Genomic DNA, 16,507 nt, shown 5'->3' with positions numbered 1-16,507 from the left:
AAAAGGTTCTTGTATAGTAAACGCCTGAATTTCACTTAATCTTCTTAGAGATGTGATGGCAATGAGAAATGCAACCTTCCACGTTAAGAATTGCATTTCGCAAGAGTGCATGGGTTCAAAAGGTGGGCCCATGAGTCTTGTTAAGACGATGTTGAGGTTCCATGAAGGAACAGGTGGTGTTCTTGGTGGTATAATTCTTTTCAGGCCTTCCATAAACGCTTTAATGACAGGTATCCTAAATAGTGAAGTTGAATGGGTAATTTGCAGGTATGCAGATATTGCTGCGAGGTGTATCTTTATGGAAGAGAAGGCTAGATTAGATTTTTGTAAATGTAGCAAGTATCCCACTATATCCTTTGGAGATGCATGTAATGGTTTAACTTGATTATTATGGCAGTAGCAAACAAATCTTTTGCATTTGCTTGCATAGAAGTGTCTAGTGGATGGTCTTCTAGCTTGTTTTATGACTTCCATACATTCTTGGGTGAGGTTTAAATGTCCGAATTCTAGGATCTCAGGAGCCAGATTGCTAGATTCAGCGATGCTGGGTTTGGATGCCTGATCTGTTGTTTGTGTTGTGTTAACAGATCTGGTCTGTTGGGCAACCTGACATGGGGTACTACTGACAGGTCTAGTAGTGTTGTGTACCAAGGTTGTCTTGCCCATGTTGGTGCTATTAGTATGAGTTTGAGTTTGTTTCGACTCAATTTGTTTACTAGATATGGAAGGAGAGGGAGAGGGGGAGGGGGAAAAGCGTACGCAAATATCCCTGACCAGTTCATCCATAGAGCATTGCCTTGAGACTGCCTGTGTGGGTACCTGGATGCGAAGTTTTGGCATTTTGCGTTCTCCTTTGTTGCAAATAGGTCTATTTGAGGTGTCCCCCAAATCTTGAAGTAAGTGTTTAGAATTTGGGGGTGAATCTCCCATTCGTGGACCTGTTGGTGATCTCGAGAGAGATTGTCTGCTAGTTGATTTTGGATCCCTGGAATAAATTGTGCTATTAGGCGAATGTGGTTGTGAATTGCCCATTGCCATATCTTTTGTGCCAGGAGGCACAGCTGTGTCGAGTGTGTTCCCCCCTGTTTGTTTAGATAATACATTGTTGTCATGTTGTCTGTTTTGACAAGAATGTATTTGTGGGTTATGATGGGTTGAAATGCTTTCAACGCTAGGAATACTGCTAACAATTCGAGGTGATTTATATGCAGCTTTGTTTGATGTACGTCCCATTGTCCTTGGATGCTGTGTTGATTGAGGTGTGCTCCCCACCCTGTCATGGAAGCATCTGTTGTTATCACGTATTGTGGCACTGGGTCTTGGAAAGGCCGCCCCTTGTTTAAATTTATACTGTTCCACCATAGAAGCGAGATGTATGTTTGGCGGTCTATCAACACCAGATCTAGAAGGTGACCCTGTGCATGTGACCATTGTGATGCTAGGCACTGTTGTAAAGGCCTCATGTGCAGTCTTGCGTTTGGGACAATGGCTATGCATGAGGACATCATGCCTAGGAGTTTTAATACCATCTTTGCCTGTATTTTTTGTGTTGGATACATGGCTTGTATAACCTTGTGAAAATTTTGAACCCTTTGTGGACTTGGAGTGGCTATTCACTTTGTTGTGTTGATTGTTGCTCCTAAGTATTGCTGTGTTTTGCACGGCAGAATGTGAGATTTTGTATAGTTGATGGAGAAACCGAGTTTGTAGAGGGTTTGTATGACATAATCCGTGTGGTGTGAACACTTTGTTAGGGAGTTGGTCTTGATTAGCCAATCGTCTAGGTACGGGAATACGTGTATTTGCTGCCTTCTGATGTGTGCAGCTACTACTGCCAGGCATTTTGTAAATACTCTTGGTGCGGTTGTTATACCGAACGGCAACACTTTGAATTGGTAATGTATTCCTTTGAATACGAACCTTAGGTATTTCCTGTGCGAGGGATGTATCGGTATGTGGAAATACGCGTCCTTTAGATCTAAGGTTGTCATGTAGTCTTGTTGCTTTAGCAGTGGTAACACGTCTTGTAGCGTGACCATGTGAAAGTGTTCTGATTTGATGTAGGTGTTTAGTGTTCTGAGATCTAGGATTGGTCTCAGTGTTTTGTCCTTTTTTGGTATTCGAAAGTACAGTGAGTAAACTCCCGTTTTTTTTGTGTACATGGTACCAATTCTATTGCGTCCTTTTGCAGTAATGCTTGAACTTCTAGTTCTAGAAGGTCTAGATGTTGTTTTGACATATTCTGTGTTTTTGATGGGACATTTGGAGGGAGTTGGAGAAATTCTATGCAATAACCATGTCGGATAATTGCTAAGACCCAAGTGTCTGTTGTTATCTCCTCCCAAGATTTGTAAAACTGACTTAGTCTTCCCCCCACTGGTGTTGTGTGAAGGGGTTGAGTGACTTGTGAGTCACTGTTTGGTTGGAGGGTTTTTTGGACTTTGAAATTTTCCCCGGGTTCTAGGGAATTGTCCTCCTCTATACTGGCCCCGAAAGCCTCCCCTTTGGTACTGTCCCTGGTAGGTAGACGGTGTAGATTGTGAGGTGCTGGCTTGTGTGGCTTGACCCCGAAACCCCCCTCTGAAGGTTGTTTTGCGGAAGATGCCGAAAGTGCCTCTGCCCTGCGGGGAATAGAGTGCGCCCATGGCCTTGGCTGTGTCCGTGTCCTTTTTCAATTTCTCAATTGCCATGTCCACTTCGGGTCCAAACAATTGTTGTTCATTGAACGGCATATTGAGCACCGCTTGCTGTATTTCCGGTTTAAAGCCAGATGTGCGCAACCATGCGTGCCTTCTTATGGTTACTGCGGTATTTATTGTTCTTGCCGCTGTGTCCGCTGCGTCCATAGAGGAGCGTATTTGGTTATTGGAGATGTTTTGTCCCTCCTCAACCACTTGTTTTGCCCGTTTTTGAAATTCTTTGGGTAGATGCTCGATGAGATGCTGCATCTCGTCCCAATGGGCTCTATCATATCGCGCTAGGAGCGCCTGAGAGTTCGCGATGCGCCACTGGTTTGCAGCTTGTACTGCGACCCTTTTCCCAGCTGCGTCGAACTTGCGGCTCTCTTTATCTGGAGGTGGTGCATCGCCTGATGTGTGCGAGTTGGCTCTCTTGCGAGCTGCCCCTACCACGACTGAATCTGGTGGCAGTTGTGAGGTGATAAAAGCAGGGTCCGTGGGCGGTGCTTTATATTTTTTCTCCACCCTTGGAGTAATCGCTCTACTTTTGACAGGTTCTTTGAAGATCTGCTTTGCGTGCCTTAGCATTCCTGGAAGCATAGGTAGGAGCTATGGGTGGAGGAGAGGGTGTTGAAAAGGAAGTCATCCTCGACAGGTTCTGCGTGTAACAAGACGTTATGAAATTCTGCTGCCCTAGCTACCACCTGTGCATACGCTGTGCTGTCCTCAGGTGGTGAGGGCTTGGTAGGGTACGACTCAGGACTATTGTCTGATACTGGGGCGTCGTATAGGTCCCAAGCGTCCTGGTCGTCTTGGCTCATGGTGGTATGAGCCGGTGAATGTGACGGAGTCTGTGCCGGTGATGTGTGAGTTACAGGTGGAGGAGAGGGTGGCGGAGTTACCTTCTTCACCATTTTTTGTGGTGTTTGTTCTTGTGTTTGGAACTCGAGTCTCCTTTTTCTCCTGATTGGGGGAAGAGTGCTGATCTTCCCTGTCCCACTTTGTATGAAGATCCGCTTTTGTGTGTGGTCTACATCAGTGGTCTGTAACTCTTCTTCAAATCTGTGTTTGCGCATTTGAGAGGACAGTGATTGTTCCTCTGTATATGAGCTGGCAGTTGGTTCGGTTGCTGGTCGTTTTGGCACCGAAACTGTGTCTCTGCTTGTTTTCGGCTCCGAGGAGAATTTTTTCTTTTTCGGCGTCGATCTTCCTCGGTGCCGCTGTCTCTGCGTCGAGCAGCTTCGGTTCCGCTGTCTCGGCGTCGATCTTTTTCGGCAGCACTTTCTTGGTCCCGAGATTGCTGCGTGCCTGTGTCTCGACCTGAGTCGGACGATCTCGGCACCAGTTCGGCCTTTTTCGGTGCCGATGTACGGTCACCTACTTTATGGGTTGAGCCATGGCCTGTTGGCAGTGGCGTCCCCTGGGCCTTGTCTGTTTTCTTGTGTGGTGCTTGCTTCGACGTCTTACTCACGGTTTCTTCAACGTCGAATTCCTCCGAGTCCGATTCATGGATGGAGAAGGCTTCCTCTTCTTCTCCTTGTCCCTCGAACTCTCGGTGTCCTGTCGGCGTGGACGCCATCTGCAATCTTCTGGCTCGCAGGTCACGGAGCGTTTTTCGGGACCGAAATGCACGACAGGCCTCACACGTTTCTTCCTTGTGCTCGGGCGACAGGCACAAGTTACAGACCAAATGTTGTTCTGTATATGGATATTTATTGTGGCATTTAAGACAGAATCGGAACGGGGTCCGTTCCATCAGTGTCGATGTTACACGCGGTCGGGCCGACCAGGCCCTGACGGGGGATCGAAATTACCCCAAAGGGCTACCGGAGCGCTTCACGATTCGGTGTCGATTCTATTCTTACCCGATACCGAGCGAAACAATACCGACGCAGTTTTCGGAAGTTAAGACTATCTTTCCGTCCCGAAACCCGGAGCGAAAAGGAACACGTCCGAACCCGATGGCGGAAAAAAAACAATCTAAGATGGAGTCGACGCCCATGCGCAATGGAACAAAGGAGGAGGAGTCCCTCGGTCTCGGGACTCGAAAAGACTTCTTCGAACAAAAACAACTTGTAACACTCCGATCCAACACCAGACGGCGGACTATGCACAACATGTGTATCTGCAGCTACACATGCCACCGAACATCCTGTTTTGTTAGCTGGAACCGGGCACAATGGTTATAATTCTTGATGGGAAGGCAAAACAACCTTACAAATCCTCAGTCTTACAATGATGCTGTCTTAAGCCACTGGTCACTTCCAATGCAGCAAACATGCAAAGGGGGGAAACAGTTGGTAAGGACAGCAGAATTAGTCGCAACACGATACCACTGGCGAATGGTGAATACAAGGGAACACTGACTTCCAAGGACATGAACACGTCAGTATCACATCAGACATCGAGGTCTACTGAAACTGTCCCTTGAGTTTGAGCACAAGCACTCAGAGGAATTACCATACTTACAAATTTGAATGCCATGTCGGAATCTTCCATCTGACTTTTGCATCCAGTATCACAGGAAAATGATTAGGCCTTGCACACTAGGACAAGCTTAAACTCACAATAGACTATCACTGTATGACTAACAAAGATCAAATAGTGCAGTTGAAATTTCGGGTGGGAGTGGGTCTATTGAATGAGGTCAAGCTGGTGGATTATGCCTTGGAGGGATGGGTATGTGAGATGGATGGCTGGATGGAGGGCTGGGTATGTGAGATGGCTGGATCGAGGGCTGGGTATGCAAGATGGATGGCTGGGGACCCTAAGGCTGCACTTCCAAATTCGCAGCAATGAACTACTTGGTCCTGCTGTCCTCGTTGGTGAAATCTCTGCTAACAACAAGCGAGCATGCCACCAGCTCAGAACTCATCATATTCCTGCCCATTGGAACTCTGCAGCATGTGGTGTCCAGCTTGGGCCCGACACTAGCACTACGCACAGATACTTGCTAGACAATGTCAAAATAGGAAGTAATTTAATAAAAGACTAGCACAATATTATTTAATCAAAATACGTACTTTCTGGAAAATACAGAGGTTCGGAAATGTTCTAGAAATATCCAATTTAATTAATTCCAGACTTGCTTCTCTGTCCGCAGCAGATAATCCAGAATCTAGAAATAATAATTATTGCACATGTTTAAAATCTCAATGAACGGGTCTCAAATTTATTGTGCATGAAATAAATTGATCCATCAATACACTGTTGGGATTACATGTTGCCTACAATATGGAATCTAAATGATATACCATTTTCAAAATCATTATGTCTAAAATTTGTAGTTAAACTTTTTGATTCCTGACACTACTGTGTACAGCAGCAGGCGCGAAAACTATTTCTAAGTTACATTTATTACATAACACCCTCACAATAATATTCAAAACTACAATAAATGCATATTGATTAGTTAATACTGCTGTACTGATTTAAAAGACAGTCAACTACATCACTAAACTACAGACCTATTTGGAACCTGCTTGGACAAATTTAACAAACTTTGCCCCATACTCCACTAAATCTTGTTAAATGAGTTTTTTTTGTTTTTTAAACAAGAACAGACATTCTCGTCTACGATAATACTGTAAATAGTTGAAATTGTTCTACAACTCTCAAATAGCCTTTCATAAACTATAAGGACCCTTGTTTGAACCCAAACAACACTTCTTTCCTAAAATGAATAACCTTTGGGGGCGTCTGTTGCTAGCAATCTTCCATCATTGTTGCCTTTAGGACAAACAACAAGTACTGGTAAGAGCAGAACTTCAGAAACACAAAATTGAGGCAACCTACTTAACATCACAAAAATAACAACCACTCCCTCTTAGTCTCTGAATTAGTTGTCTATCACGGATTGTATAAACTTTAAGAATGTTACTTTGTTCCATAAATGTTTTAGGCCAGAAGTGTCCACCCCCCTGGTCCATGCAACATTCAGGCTAATCAGTAACTATGATTAAGGGTGACATATTTACATGTAAACCTTTCAAATGTGGATATGTTGGATATCTGTGATGGCTTTTGCCACTAGGTACAAAACCTGGGCAATCTAGCGGGGAAACCTGCTTAATTTCTTGAATAACATCTAAATCAATGCTCAAGCATTCTCCTTGATCCAAGCAGCAGATATCCTTGACACTACTGTACAGAGTAGATGTGTGTCATTAATTTCCAAAAGAACAAGTGAAGATTCTGAGAATGCCTAGGTCATGGTTCTAGGATGGATACTTTTAACCGCAATTGACCCGTGCAAACCAATCACACACATTTGTCAGCTAATCACAGAATCATTTAACTGATTAGTACTTTCAATAAAAAAGGCTGGGTATATTCAGGAATTTAGTTATTTTAGATGTACCCAAAACTGAGTAAATCCGTACAACTGCAGGTATACAAATGTTTAGCTATGGAAAATAGGTAGGTAGGTAGCTATAAATCTACATGTATACAACTGCAAGGAGGCAGCACTTTCAGCTACAGAAGGAAAGCTCCAGAAGAATGGATCTTTAAGAATATGTAGGCTAGCTTCATTTACACAGTGTTTGGACTTTAGTGTTTCATTTTAACACCGTAAGAGAAAGTGAATTTCAAATCTTAGTGGCATTTCCATTTAAGGAGCAGTTGAGGATACTTAATTTCTAGAATACAAGACTGCGATATTTGCAGGAGGGATTTATTTCTTACAAGTTTATCATCACTGTAGACATTTATTCCCCCATGGGTTTTAAAACACAAAGCCTTGAAAAAGATACAGTGAAAATGCACGGCCATTTAAGAAATGTGAGGACAGGAGTAAGGCAGTCGAACCTTTTGATGTGATAGAAGAGTCAGGCATCAGAGTGTAATACAGATTTAAGGGGGCTGGATGTATTTTGTGAAGACCAGTGAGCAGGGAATTACAATAAACACCGTAAACTGTGGTTTGTTTGTACATTAAGTTTTAAATGCAGTCTTTAGTACAAAAGATTTCATGCCACACAGTAACCTTAAATGGTATCCGGCACCTACATCCACTGATTTGATATGGATGTAACAATTTATCTGAAGTGAATATAAAGGATGTCACAGTAATATGTGCGTGAAAAATTGTCACTAGATTTTTCATTGACTGAAGCCATGGAAACTGAAGTTTATGATTATGGGAGAGAGAAGAAATTCGGATGTCTGTGGATTGAGCTTTATTTGTGATGTTCATAACAATCTCAGGAAGATAGCTCATCAGCGTGTAAAGGCTGTCTGAGCAGTCTATCCTTCACTAGGTCAGAGTAAAATCTGCATACTGATGAATAGTTTAAGGCAATACGTCACTCAGCAATTCCCAATGTACATGAAAGTGTGAAAGTGACAACAGCGCAATGAGGTACACCCAAAGGGACTGTGGTGGAGTTTGAGAATTTCCTTCTTAGCACACAGATGGATTTTTAAGGAATGAGTCCACCACCATAGCACAGTGTTGCCAGTACCCAGCCCTTCATTCACGTTTCTAAGATTATGTTTTAGACCACAGCATAAAGAGCAAACGTTACCATTATCTATGAATGGTTTAGGACTAGAAGATCCTAAGTAAGGAACTGGCGTGGCATGTGTTGGAACAGAACGCTGGTCCACCCAGACAAGAAAGGTTTTATACCAAGCAGATCTACATCCATTAACACTTGTCAATTGCATAAAATTTAGAGGCCACTGCACACTGGCCATTTTATGCCCGTCTGGTCCTGGACTCAGAAAAGGCATTCAACACCCTGGACTGGGACTATATATTTGCAGTCTTGCGGAAAGTGGGCATTCGGGATAGACTACCAAATGATCCAGCTGTTATACTCTAACCCTGTTGCATGTATGTAATATGCATGTACTGAGTGTATGTGAGCCTATGAGTGAAACAAAACATGAAGAATGTAGTGTTGTAGAAGGCTATAGTGCTGTGCAGTGCATGTATGTTGTATAAATGAGCTGGGTGTGTTTGTGAACGGTACAATACATGGTAGACTCCGGGTTCCACTTTGGGAGAGCCAGTGCTGCATGGTGAAACTTGAGGAGAGGAGGTAGTGGATTCCCCCAGACACATTTTTCTATTGCTACATTTCTTTACGCCGGGTAGTGCTGATCACACTGGAGAAAGGGAGAGCCAGGCTGTTCTTCAAGGGGTACCCTTTGATTCAGAGAGAGGTTACAAGAATGGGGCCAGGGCACAGCTCAGGAAGGAGATGGGGATGATAACATCATAAAGAGTAGGGCTGAGGCCTTAAGCTAACCTTTTGCTACCCATCACCGTGGTTGACATCCAGGTATGAACTTCTAGTCAATCACATCGCCTGTGTTGAGAGCTATCAGATTTGGAGTCGCTATTGCTGTGACAGAACACTTTCAGTCTAAATTCTATTTGGTAGCTGGAAATATTCTATGAAAAGGGGAGCTTGAGACCCCAAAAATTGACTCCTGTTGAGCAGCCAGTTGAGCTGCAGAAGGAGGAGAAAATCTGCAAGACTTCTACCTTTGACCAGTGCTGGGGCTAAGGCCTGCTAGTCTCCCAGCTGGGTGAGGAGACATCACCCAGGGAATCCAAGACTACCTGCCCTGGAGCACCAAAGTCTGTCTGTTTGCCAGACCAGTGTGCCCTGTGAGGAAGAGGACAGCGCTGGAGGGAGCGAGGTTCAATGGAGACCCATTGAGTGGATCTCCTTAGCCAGGTGTGAGGATACAGCTGCTGCACTGATCAGGTTGTTGCCAGTGTGCAAGCAAAGTCTGACACCTTTGTACACCTGAGGAGGGCACCGGTGAAGCCTGCTGTGATCGTTACTGCACCATTCAGGTCTTCACCTGTCTGCGTTGACAAACTTGCCACCCCGTAAGCTAGGAGGGGCCGCTGTGAAGAGATTGCCATACTTAGTCAGCCGAAAGTTGACACTGCTTTCCCCAATTTACTCTTGACACAGTAACTGAGGTACAGGAAGATAATTAGACACTGTTGTTGGGTCTGCATATATATTTTTTTTTAATGTAATGGAGAGACAAAAGTGCACTGTCAGGAAATTGTGCCATCCTTCTTTGAATAATAGATTGCAACAAGTGGTAAGTTAAAGTGTAAAAAAAAAAAAGTGAAAATAAAAGGTTACTGTTGACAGGATATGGGTCCAAAGGTGAGTCATGGGAACTACTCTGAATTTAAGAATATTTGCTTAGATCATGTTAAAAAGAAAGAAGAGTACAGTGGGTGATGGTGACAAAATGGGCTTATGTGTTTCTTGCTTAATTCTTAAGATGGTCAAGATATTTGAAATTCTGTGATGAAAAGTCAGAGAGAATGTCACGAAGATTGGGTGGGTGTAATCATACAGTTGTCAGGCTCAACAGTAGCCAAACATTTAAAATACTCTTATTGGAATAGCATGTCTTTCAAATCTGTCAGATTAATTTTTAAATTATATATATATATTTTTTTTTTTTTTAAACAAGAGTTAATGGCTTCTCTGGATTCCAATTTGGGTACATCAGAGTATGTTTCTCTCCAAGCACGCTTATTTTAATAATTGTTTTGCAGTTGATTATGTCTGCTGCATGTTCAGAAGGTTATCCAGGTTTGCCTGGTAATCCTTTGGTTGGGGACCTATTCAGCGGAACACTGCCATCAAGTAAAGAGATGATTCAATTATCTACCACCGTCATATAAATCACAATATAGTTAGAGAGAACTGGTGAAGAGCCTTCCTGTATGGTTTGCATCAGTTCTCTCTTACACTTGATAAAGGATACAGATTTACAGGTGTCATGAGTAGTGGTACAGTTAAAATTAATAATGCCTTATGATCTGTCCAAGGCAAATACAACTGCAATTAAATTTACATTGATCAGAGTTTGAGAAAATTAAATCAAGGGTGTAGCTGCCTGTGTATGACCTTTCATTAACTGCATCAGACCCATAGTATTACAAGAGTCAATTAGGTTCCGAGCATCGTTCACAGAAGAGTCATCTGGCCCATATGTTAAAATCTACTAAGAATATTTTATTGGCAAAAAGAACCAGTGGTATAATGCTATCAATCAAATGCTTAACAAAAATACTGACACTCCATAAACCAGTGTAACTTAATAGTTCACCATGATGCTAAGTTAGAGCTTCAACCTCAGGTAAAGGGTTGATGGCAAGTCTGTAGACACTGTAGAGTTCATGGCAGAGTAACATAACCCCCAACTCTGCCCCTCCCCCCAACACAGGGCACCCTTCTTGATGTTGGCAGTTTGCAGAGATAGGTTTTCGTTCAGCTGGAGTAGCTGCCTCAATTCCAGAACCTTAGTTTGATGCAAGTCATGATTCTGCTAAAAAAAAGATGTAATTCTGATTTGTGCTTGATGAGAAGGTAATGCACCCGAGCTGCGTGTTTGATCACTGATCTAGAATTAAGCCATGCACATAAAATGTCTAAAAAAGTTCTCATGGTTGCTGTCAGAGATTGGGGTGAGGAAAAGTCTTAACCTTTTGAGAACAATAGGCGTCAGAAAAGGTCTGTGATTTAATGTGGTTACTGGAAAAATAAATAACTGGATGAATATTGGTAGAGTATAATCAAGTCCCTTCTTTCCTCAAACAATAGGGCATTGAAATCACCAGCAAGTCCTGCCCTCCCACTGGGGAGCAGTTGGGCTTGGTTGTGGAGTGTACACGCCTTAGGTCATTAAATATTGCTCACGGGATCTGCCCATAGCCTAACCAGAAGCACTAGAATGCTGTTTTGATTAAAGGCACTACAAAATGGTGACAAGTCCAAAAACTCACAAGACTGATGGCAGAAGGTTAAGTGTTAAAAATAATTAGGACATCCACTGACATACCCTAATCCACAGGTAAAACCAAATATACATGTAATTACAATTAGAAAAGACATTACAGAAAACATTACCCTGAAAGTTAACCAAAGACATAACGTAGCCCAAGATTAAACAGATATGAAATCGTATGTTCAGAATATCTCCAAAGTAAGTCGATGTGGAAACAAGAATAGAAAATCCACATTTGCCTATATATACGTATCTTGAGGAAATGTTGGTGGCCGATAGTCCTAAGTCAATATATTTGCAGGTCAATAGTATTGATACCAATATTTTGAAATATAACCATAGTCTCTCAGTGGAGAATAGTGACATTTTTGCAACTGTTAGAAAGAAAGCACTGTGGCTTCAAGATTAACAAATTTAAAGTTTATTTCCGCTCATAATGTACCTAAAGCCAGGTAGGTTGTCATACTGCCTAATGCTACTCCAAGAATGATTTCCATTGTTAACTGTTAATCATTGTGTGGGTCACAATTAGAACCCTATACTGTAAATGAAAACTATTTATTTACAGCCACCACATTAAAGGGTCTGCTTCCCTAGCTTGGTCGTTTAAATGCTCTCTTGCAAGGTATAGAGTAATTTGAAGTCACAGGCCCCAAATATAGTGGTGAGGTCCCAGGCCACACTATGTTAGCAAGTCTTTGTGTCTGATTGGTGGATGTCTAGTTTCAATTCTGGTGTGTTAACTGCATTTAGTAACAGATTGCCAGTGAAGCCTCCAATTAATTTTTTGTCTTGTCATCCCACTTGGTATCTTTTTAGTTCTTCCAATTTAACTGGCACTCCAGTCACACTCTGATCAGCTTCTTGCACTTTAAGGCCTCAAGTGATTCTGTACACCTTGTATCAATCCAAACACACCCTTTCCTCCTCCCCCCCCCTCAGTTGGCTGAGGCGAGAGACGGTGGGACTTGTAAAGCTTGTAATGTGTTTGAGTTGAGCATCTAATTCTGGTCCCTTAGTCTTGCCCTTTCCCATCTTGCAAGCAGTAAAAACAGAATTCTTGCATGATAGTACTTTTGAAAGCAGAAGTAAATTAACATGAACATATAACTATCCTTGTAAGGAAAATGTCACTTACCCAGTGTACATCTGTTCGTGGCATTAGTCGCTGCAGATTCACATGCTGTGCACATCCCGCCATCTGGTGTTGGGCTCGGAGTGTTACAAGTTGTTTTTCTTCGAAGAAGTCTTTTCGAGTCACGAGACCGAGGGACTCCTCCCATTTCGACTCCATTGCGCATGGGCGTCGACTCCATCTTAGATTGTTTTCCCCGCAGAGGGGGAGGTAGGAGTTGTGTATGCTAGTAATAGTGCCCATGCAATGGAGTGAATGCGTATGTACATAATAAAGTTTCAAGTAATCTATTTACAAATGTACAAATGTTTAAGATCTACTTCTAAACGGCTACAGGCTCCCGGGGAGGCGGGTGGGCGCATGTGAATCTGCAGCGACTAATGCCACGAACAGATGTACACTGGGTAAGTGACATTTTCCGTTCGATGGCATGTGTAGCTGCAGATACACATGCTGTGCATAGACTAGTAAGCAGTTATCTCCCCAAAAGCGGTGGTTCAGCCTGTAGGAGTTGAAGTAGTTTGAAATAATGTTCTTAGTACAGCTTGACCTACTGTTGCTTGTTGTGCAGTTAGCACATCTACACAGTAGTGCTTGGTAAATGTATGAGGCGTAGACCATGTTGCTGCCTTACATATTTCGTTCATTGTAATATTTCCTAGAAAGGCCATGGTAGCACCTTTCTTTCTGGTTGAGTGTGCCTTTGGTGTTATAGGCAGTTCTCTTTTAGCTTTAAGATAGCAGGTTTGAATGCACCTAACTATCCATCTAGCAATGCCTTGTTTTGAAATTGGATTTCCTGTATGAGGTTTTTGAAAGGCGATAAATAGTTGTTTTGTCTTTCGAATTAGTTTTGTTCTGTCAATGTAGTACATTAGTGCTCTTTTGATGTCTAATGTATGTAGTGCTCTTTCAGCTACAGAATCTGGCTGTGGGAAGAACACTGGTAATTCTACCATTTGATTCAAGTGGAACGGTGAGATTACTTTTGGTAAAAATTTGGGATTTGTTCGTAGAACAACTTTATTTTTGTGTATTTGAATAAATGGTTCTTGAATGGTAAATGCTTGAATTTCACTCACTCTTCTTAGAGATGTGATGGCAATTAAAAATGCAACTTTCCACGTTAAGTATTGCATTTCACAAGAGTGCATGGGCTCAAAAGGTGGACCCATGAGTCGTGTTAGGACGATGTTGAGGTTCCATGAAGGAACTGGTGGCGTTCTTGGTGGTATAATTCTCTTTAGGCCTTCCATAAACGCTTTTATGACTGGTATCCTAAATAATGAAGTTGAGTGCGTAATTTGCAGGTAAGCTGAAATTGCAGCAAGATGTATTTTTATGGAAGAGAAAGCTAGTTTGGCTTTTTGCAAATGTAGTAAGTATCCTACTATATCTTTTGTAGATGCGTGTAAGGGTTGAATTTGATTATTATGGCAGTAATAGACAAATCTTTTCCATTTATTTGCATAGCAGTGTCTAGTGGTAGGCTTTGTAGCCTGTTTTAGGACCTCCATACATTCTTGTGTGAGGTCTAAGTGTCCGAATTCTAGGATTTCAGGAGCCAAATTGCTACATTCAGCGATGCTGGATTTGGATGCCTGATCTGTTGTTTGTGTTGTGTTAACAGATCTGGTCTGTTTGGTAGTTTGACATGAGGTACTACTGACAGGTCTAGTAGTGTTGTGTACCAAGGTTGCCTTGCCCATGTTGGTGCTATTAGCAGGAGTTTGAGTTTGTTTTGACTCAACTTGTTTACTAGATATGGAAGGAGTGGGAGAGGGGGAAAAGCGTAAGCAAATATCCCTGACCAGTTCATCCATAGCGCATTGCCCTGAGACTGATGTTGTGGGTACCTGGATGCTAAGTTTTGGCATTTTGAGTTTTCCTTCGTTGCAAATAGATCTATTTGTGGTGTTCACCAAATTTGGAAGTAAGTGTTCAGTATTTGGGGGTGAATCTCCCATTCGTGGATCTGTTGGTGATCCCGTGAGAGATTGTCTGCTAACTGATTCTGAATTCCTGGAATAAATTGTGCTATTAGGCGAATGTGGTAGTGAATCGCCCAATGCCATATTTTCTGTGTTAGGAGACACAACTGTGTTGAGTGTGTCCCTCCTTGTTTGTTTAGGTAGTACATTGTTGTCATGTTGTCTGTTTTGACAAGAATGTATTTGTGGGTTATCATGGGTTGAAATGCTTTCAGCGCTAGAAATACCGCTAACAGTTCTAGGTGATTTATGTGTAACTGTTTTTTCTGTATGTTCCATTGTCCTTGGATGCTGTGTTGATTGAGGTGTGCTCCCCACCCTGTCATGGAAGCATCTGTTGTTATCACGTATTGTGGCACTGGGTCTTGGAAAGGCCGCCCTTGGTTTAAATTTATACTGTTCCACCATTGAAGCGAGATGTATGTTTGGCGGTCTATCAACACCAGATCTAGAAGCTGACCCTGTGCTTGTGACCATTGTGATGCTAGGCACTGTTGTAAGGGCCGCATGTGTAACCTTGCATTTGGGACAATGGCTATGCATGAGGACTTCATGCCTAGGAGTTTCATTACTAATTTGACCTGTATCATCTGGTTTGGATACATGGCTTGTATTACATTTTGGAATGTTTGGACTCTTTGTGGACTTGGAGTGGCAATCCCTTTTATTGTGTTGATTGTTGCTCCTAGGTATTGCTGTGTTTGACACGGCAGAAGGTGTGACTGAGTAATTGATTGAGAAACCTAGTTTGTGTAGGGTTTCTATGACATAATTTGTGTGTTGTGAACACTGTTTTTGCGTGTTGGTTTTGATTAACCAATCGTCTAGGTACGGGAACACATGTATTTGCTGCCTTCTGATATGTGCAGCTACTACTGCTAGACATTTTGTAAAAACTCTTGGTGCAGTTGTTATTCCGAATGGCAACACTTTGAATTGGTAATGTATCCCTTGGAATACAAACCTTAGGTACTTTCTGTGTGAAGGATGTATTGGTATATGGAAATCTGCATCCTTTAGGTCTAGTGTTGTCATGTAGTCTTGTTGTTTGAGCAGTGGGATTACGTCTTGTACAGTAACCATGTGAAAATGGTCTGATTTGATGTAGGTATTTAATGTTCTGATATCTAGTATCGGTCTCAGGCTCTTGTCCTTTTTGGGTATGAGGAAGTAGAGTGAGTAAACTCCTGTGTTTAATTGATCTTTTGGTACTAATTCTATTGCTTTTTTCTGTAGCAATGCCTGAACTTCTAGTCCTAGAAGATCTATATGTTGTTTTGACATATTGTGTGTTTTCAGTGGGACGTTTGGAGGGAATTTGAGAAATTCTATGCAATAACCATGCTGGATAATTGCTAAGACCCAAGTGTCTGTTGTTATTTCCTCCCAATGTGTGTAAAACTTGGTTAGTCTCCCCCCCACAGGTGTTATGTGTTGGGGATTTGTGACCTTGAAGTCATTGTTTGTTTTGAGGAGTTTTGGGACTTTGGAACTTTCCTCTGTTTCTTTGAAACTGTCCTCCTCTATATTGTCCCTGAAAACCTCCCCGCTGATACTGGCTCTGGTAAGTGGGCTTTGTTTGTGAGGTTGTGGCTTCTGTGGTTTGCCCTCGAAACCCCCCTCGAAATTGTGTTTTTCGAAATGTGCCTCTGCTCTGCGGGGAGTAGAGCGCGCCCATGGCTTTGGCCGTGTCAGTGTCTTTTTTAAGTTTTTCAATTGCAGTGTCCACCTCCGGCCCAAACAACAGCGGTCCGTTGAATGGCATATTCAGCACAGCTTGCTGTATCTCTGGTTTAAATCCTGATGTACGCAGCCATGCATGCCTCCTTATTGTTACTGCTGTGTTGACAGTTCTAGCAGCTGTGTCTGCAGCATCCATTGCTGATCGAATTTGATTATTGGAGATATTTTGTCCCTCTTCTACC

The 16,507-nt window shown here is 42.5% G+C and overlaps 1 protein-coding gene across 8 annotated transcripts in view; it reads right to left on the bottom strand.

Annotated features, from left to right (window-relative positions):
* TBC1D14 (TBC1 domain family member 14) overlaps positions 1 to 16,507 on the bottom strand; it is a 490,570-nt gene that overhangs the window by 85,681 nt on the left and 388,382 nt on the right. For all 8 annotated transcript variants that reach the window (XM_069203187.1, XM_069203189.1, XM_069203206.1 and 5 more), the window contains one exon: positions 5,702 to 5,796. In XM_069203187.1, the coding sequence (XP_069059288.1) occupies positions 5,702 to 5,796 (95 nt within the window). The remainder of the gene's footprint in view (positions 1 to 5,701; positions 5,797 to 16,507) is intronic.

This window comes from Pleurodeles waltl, chromosome 1_2 (genome assembly GCF_031143425.1).
Source record: "Pleurodeles waltl isolate 20211129_DDA chromosome 1_2, aPleWal1.hap1.20221129, whole genome shotgun sequence".
NCBI classification, from domain to species: domain Eukaryota; kingdom Metazoa; phylum Chordata; class Amphibia; order Caudata; family Salamandridae; genus Pleurodeles; species Pleurodeles waltl.
The sequence above is the reverse complement of the archived record's forward strand: the minus strand, read 5'-3'. Positions and strand labels throughout refer to the sequence as shown.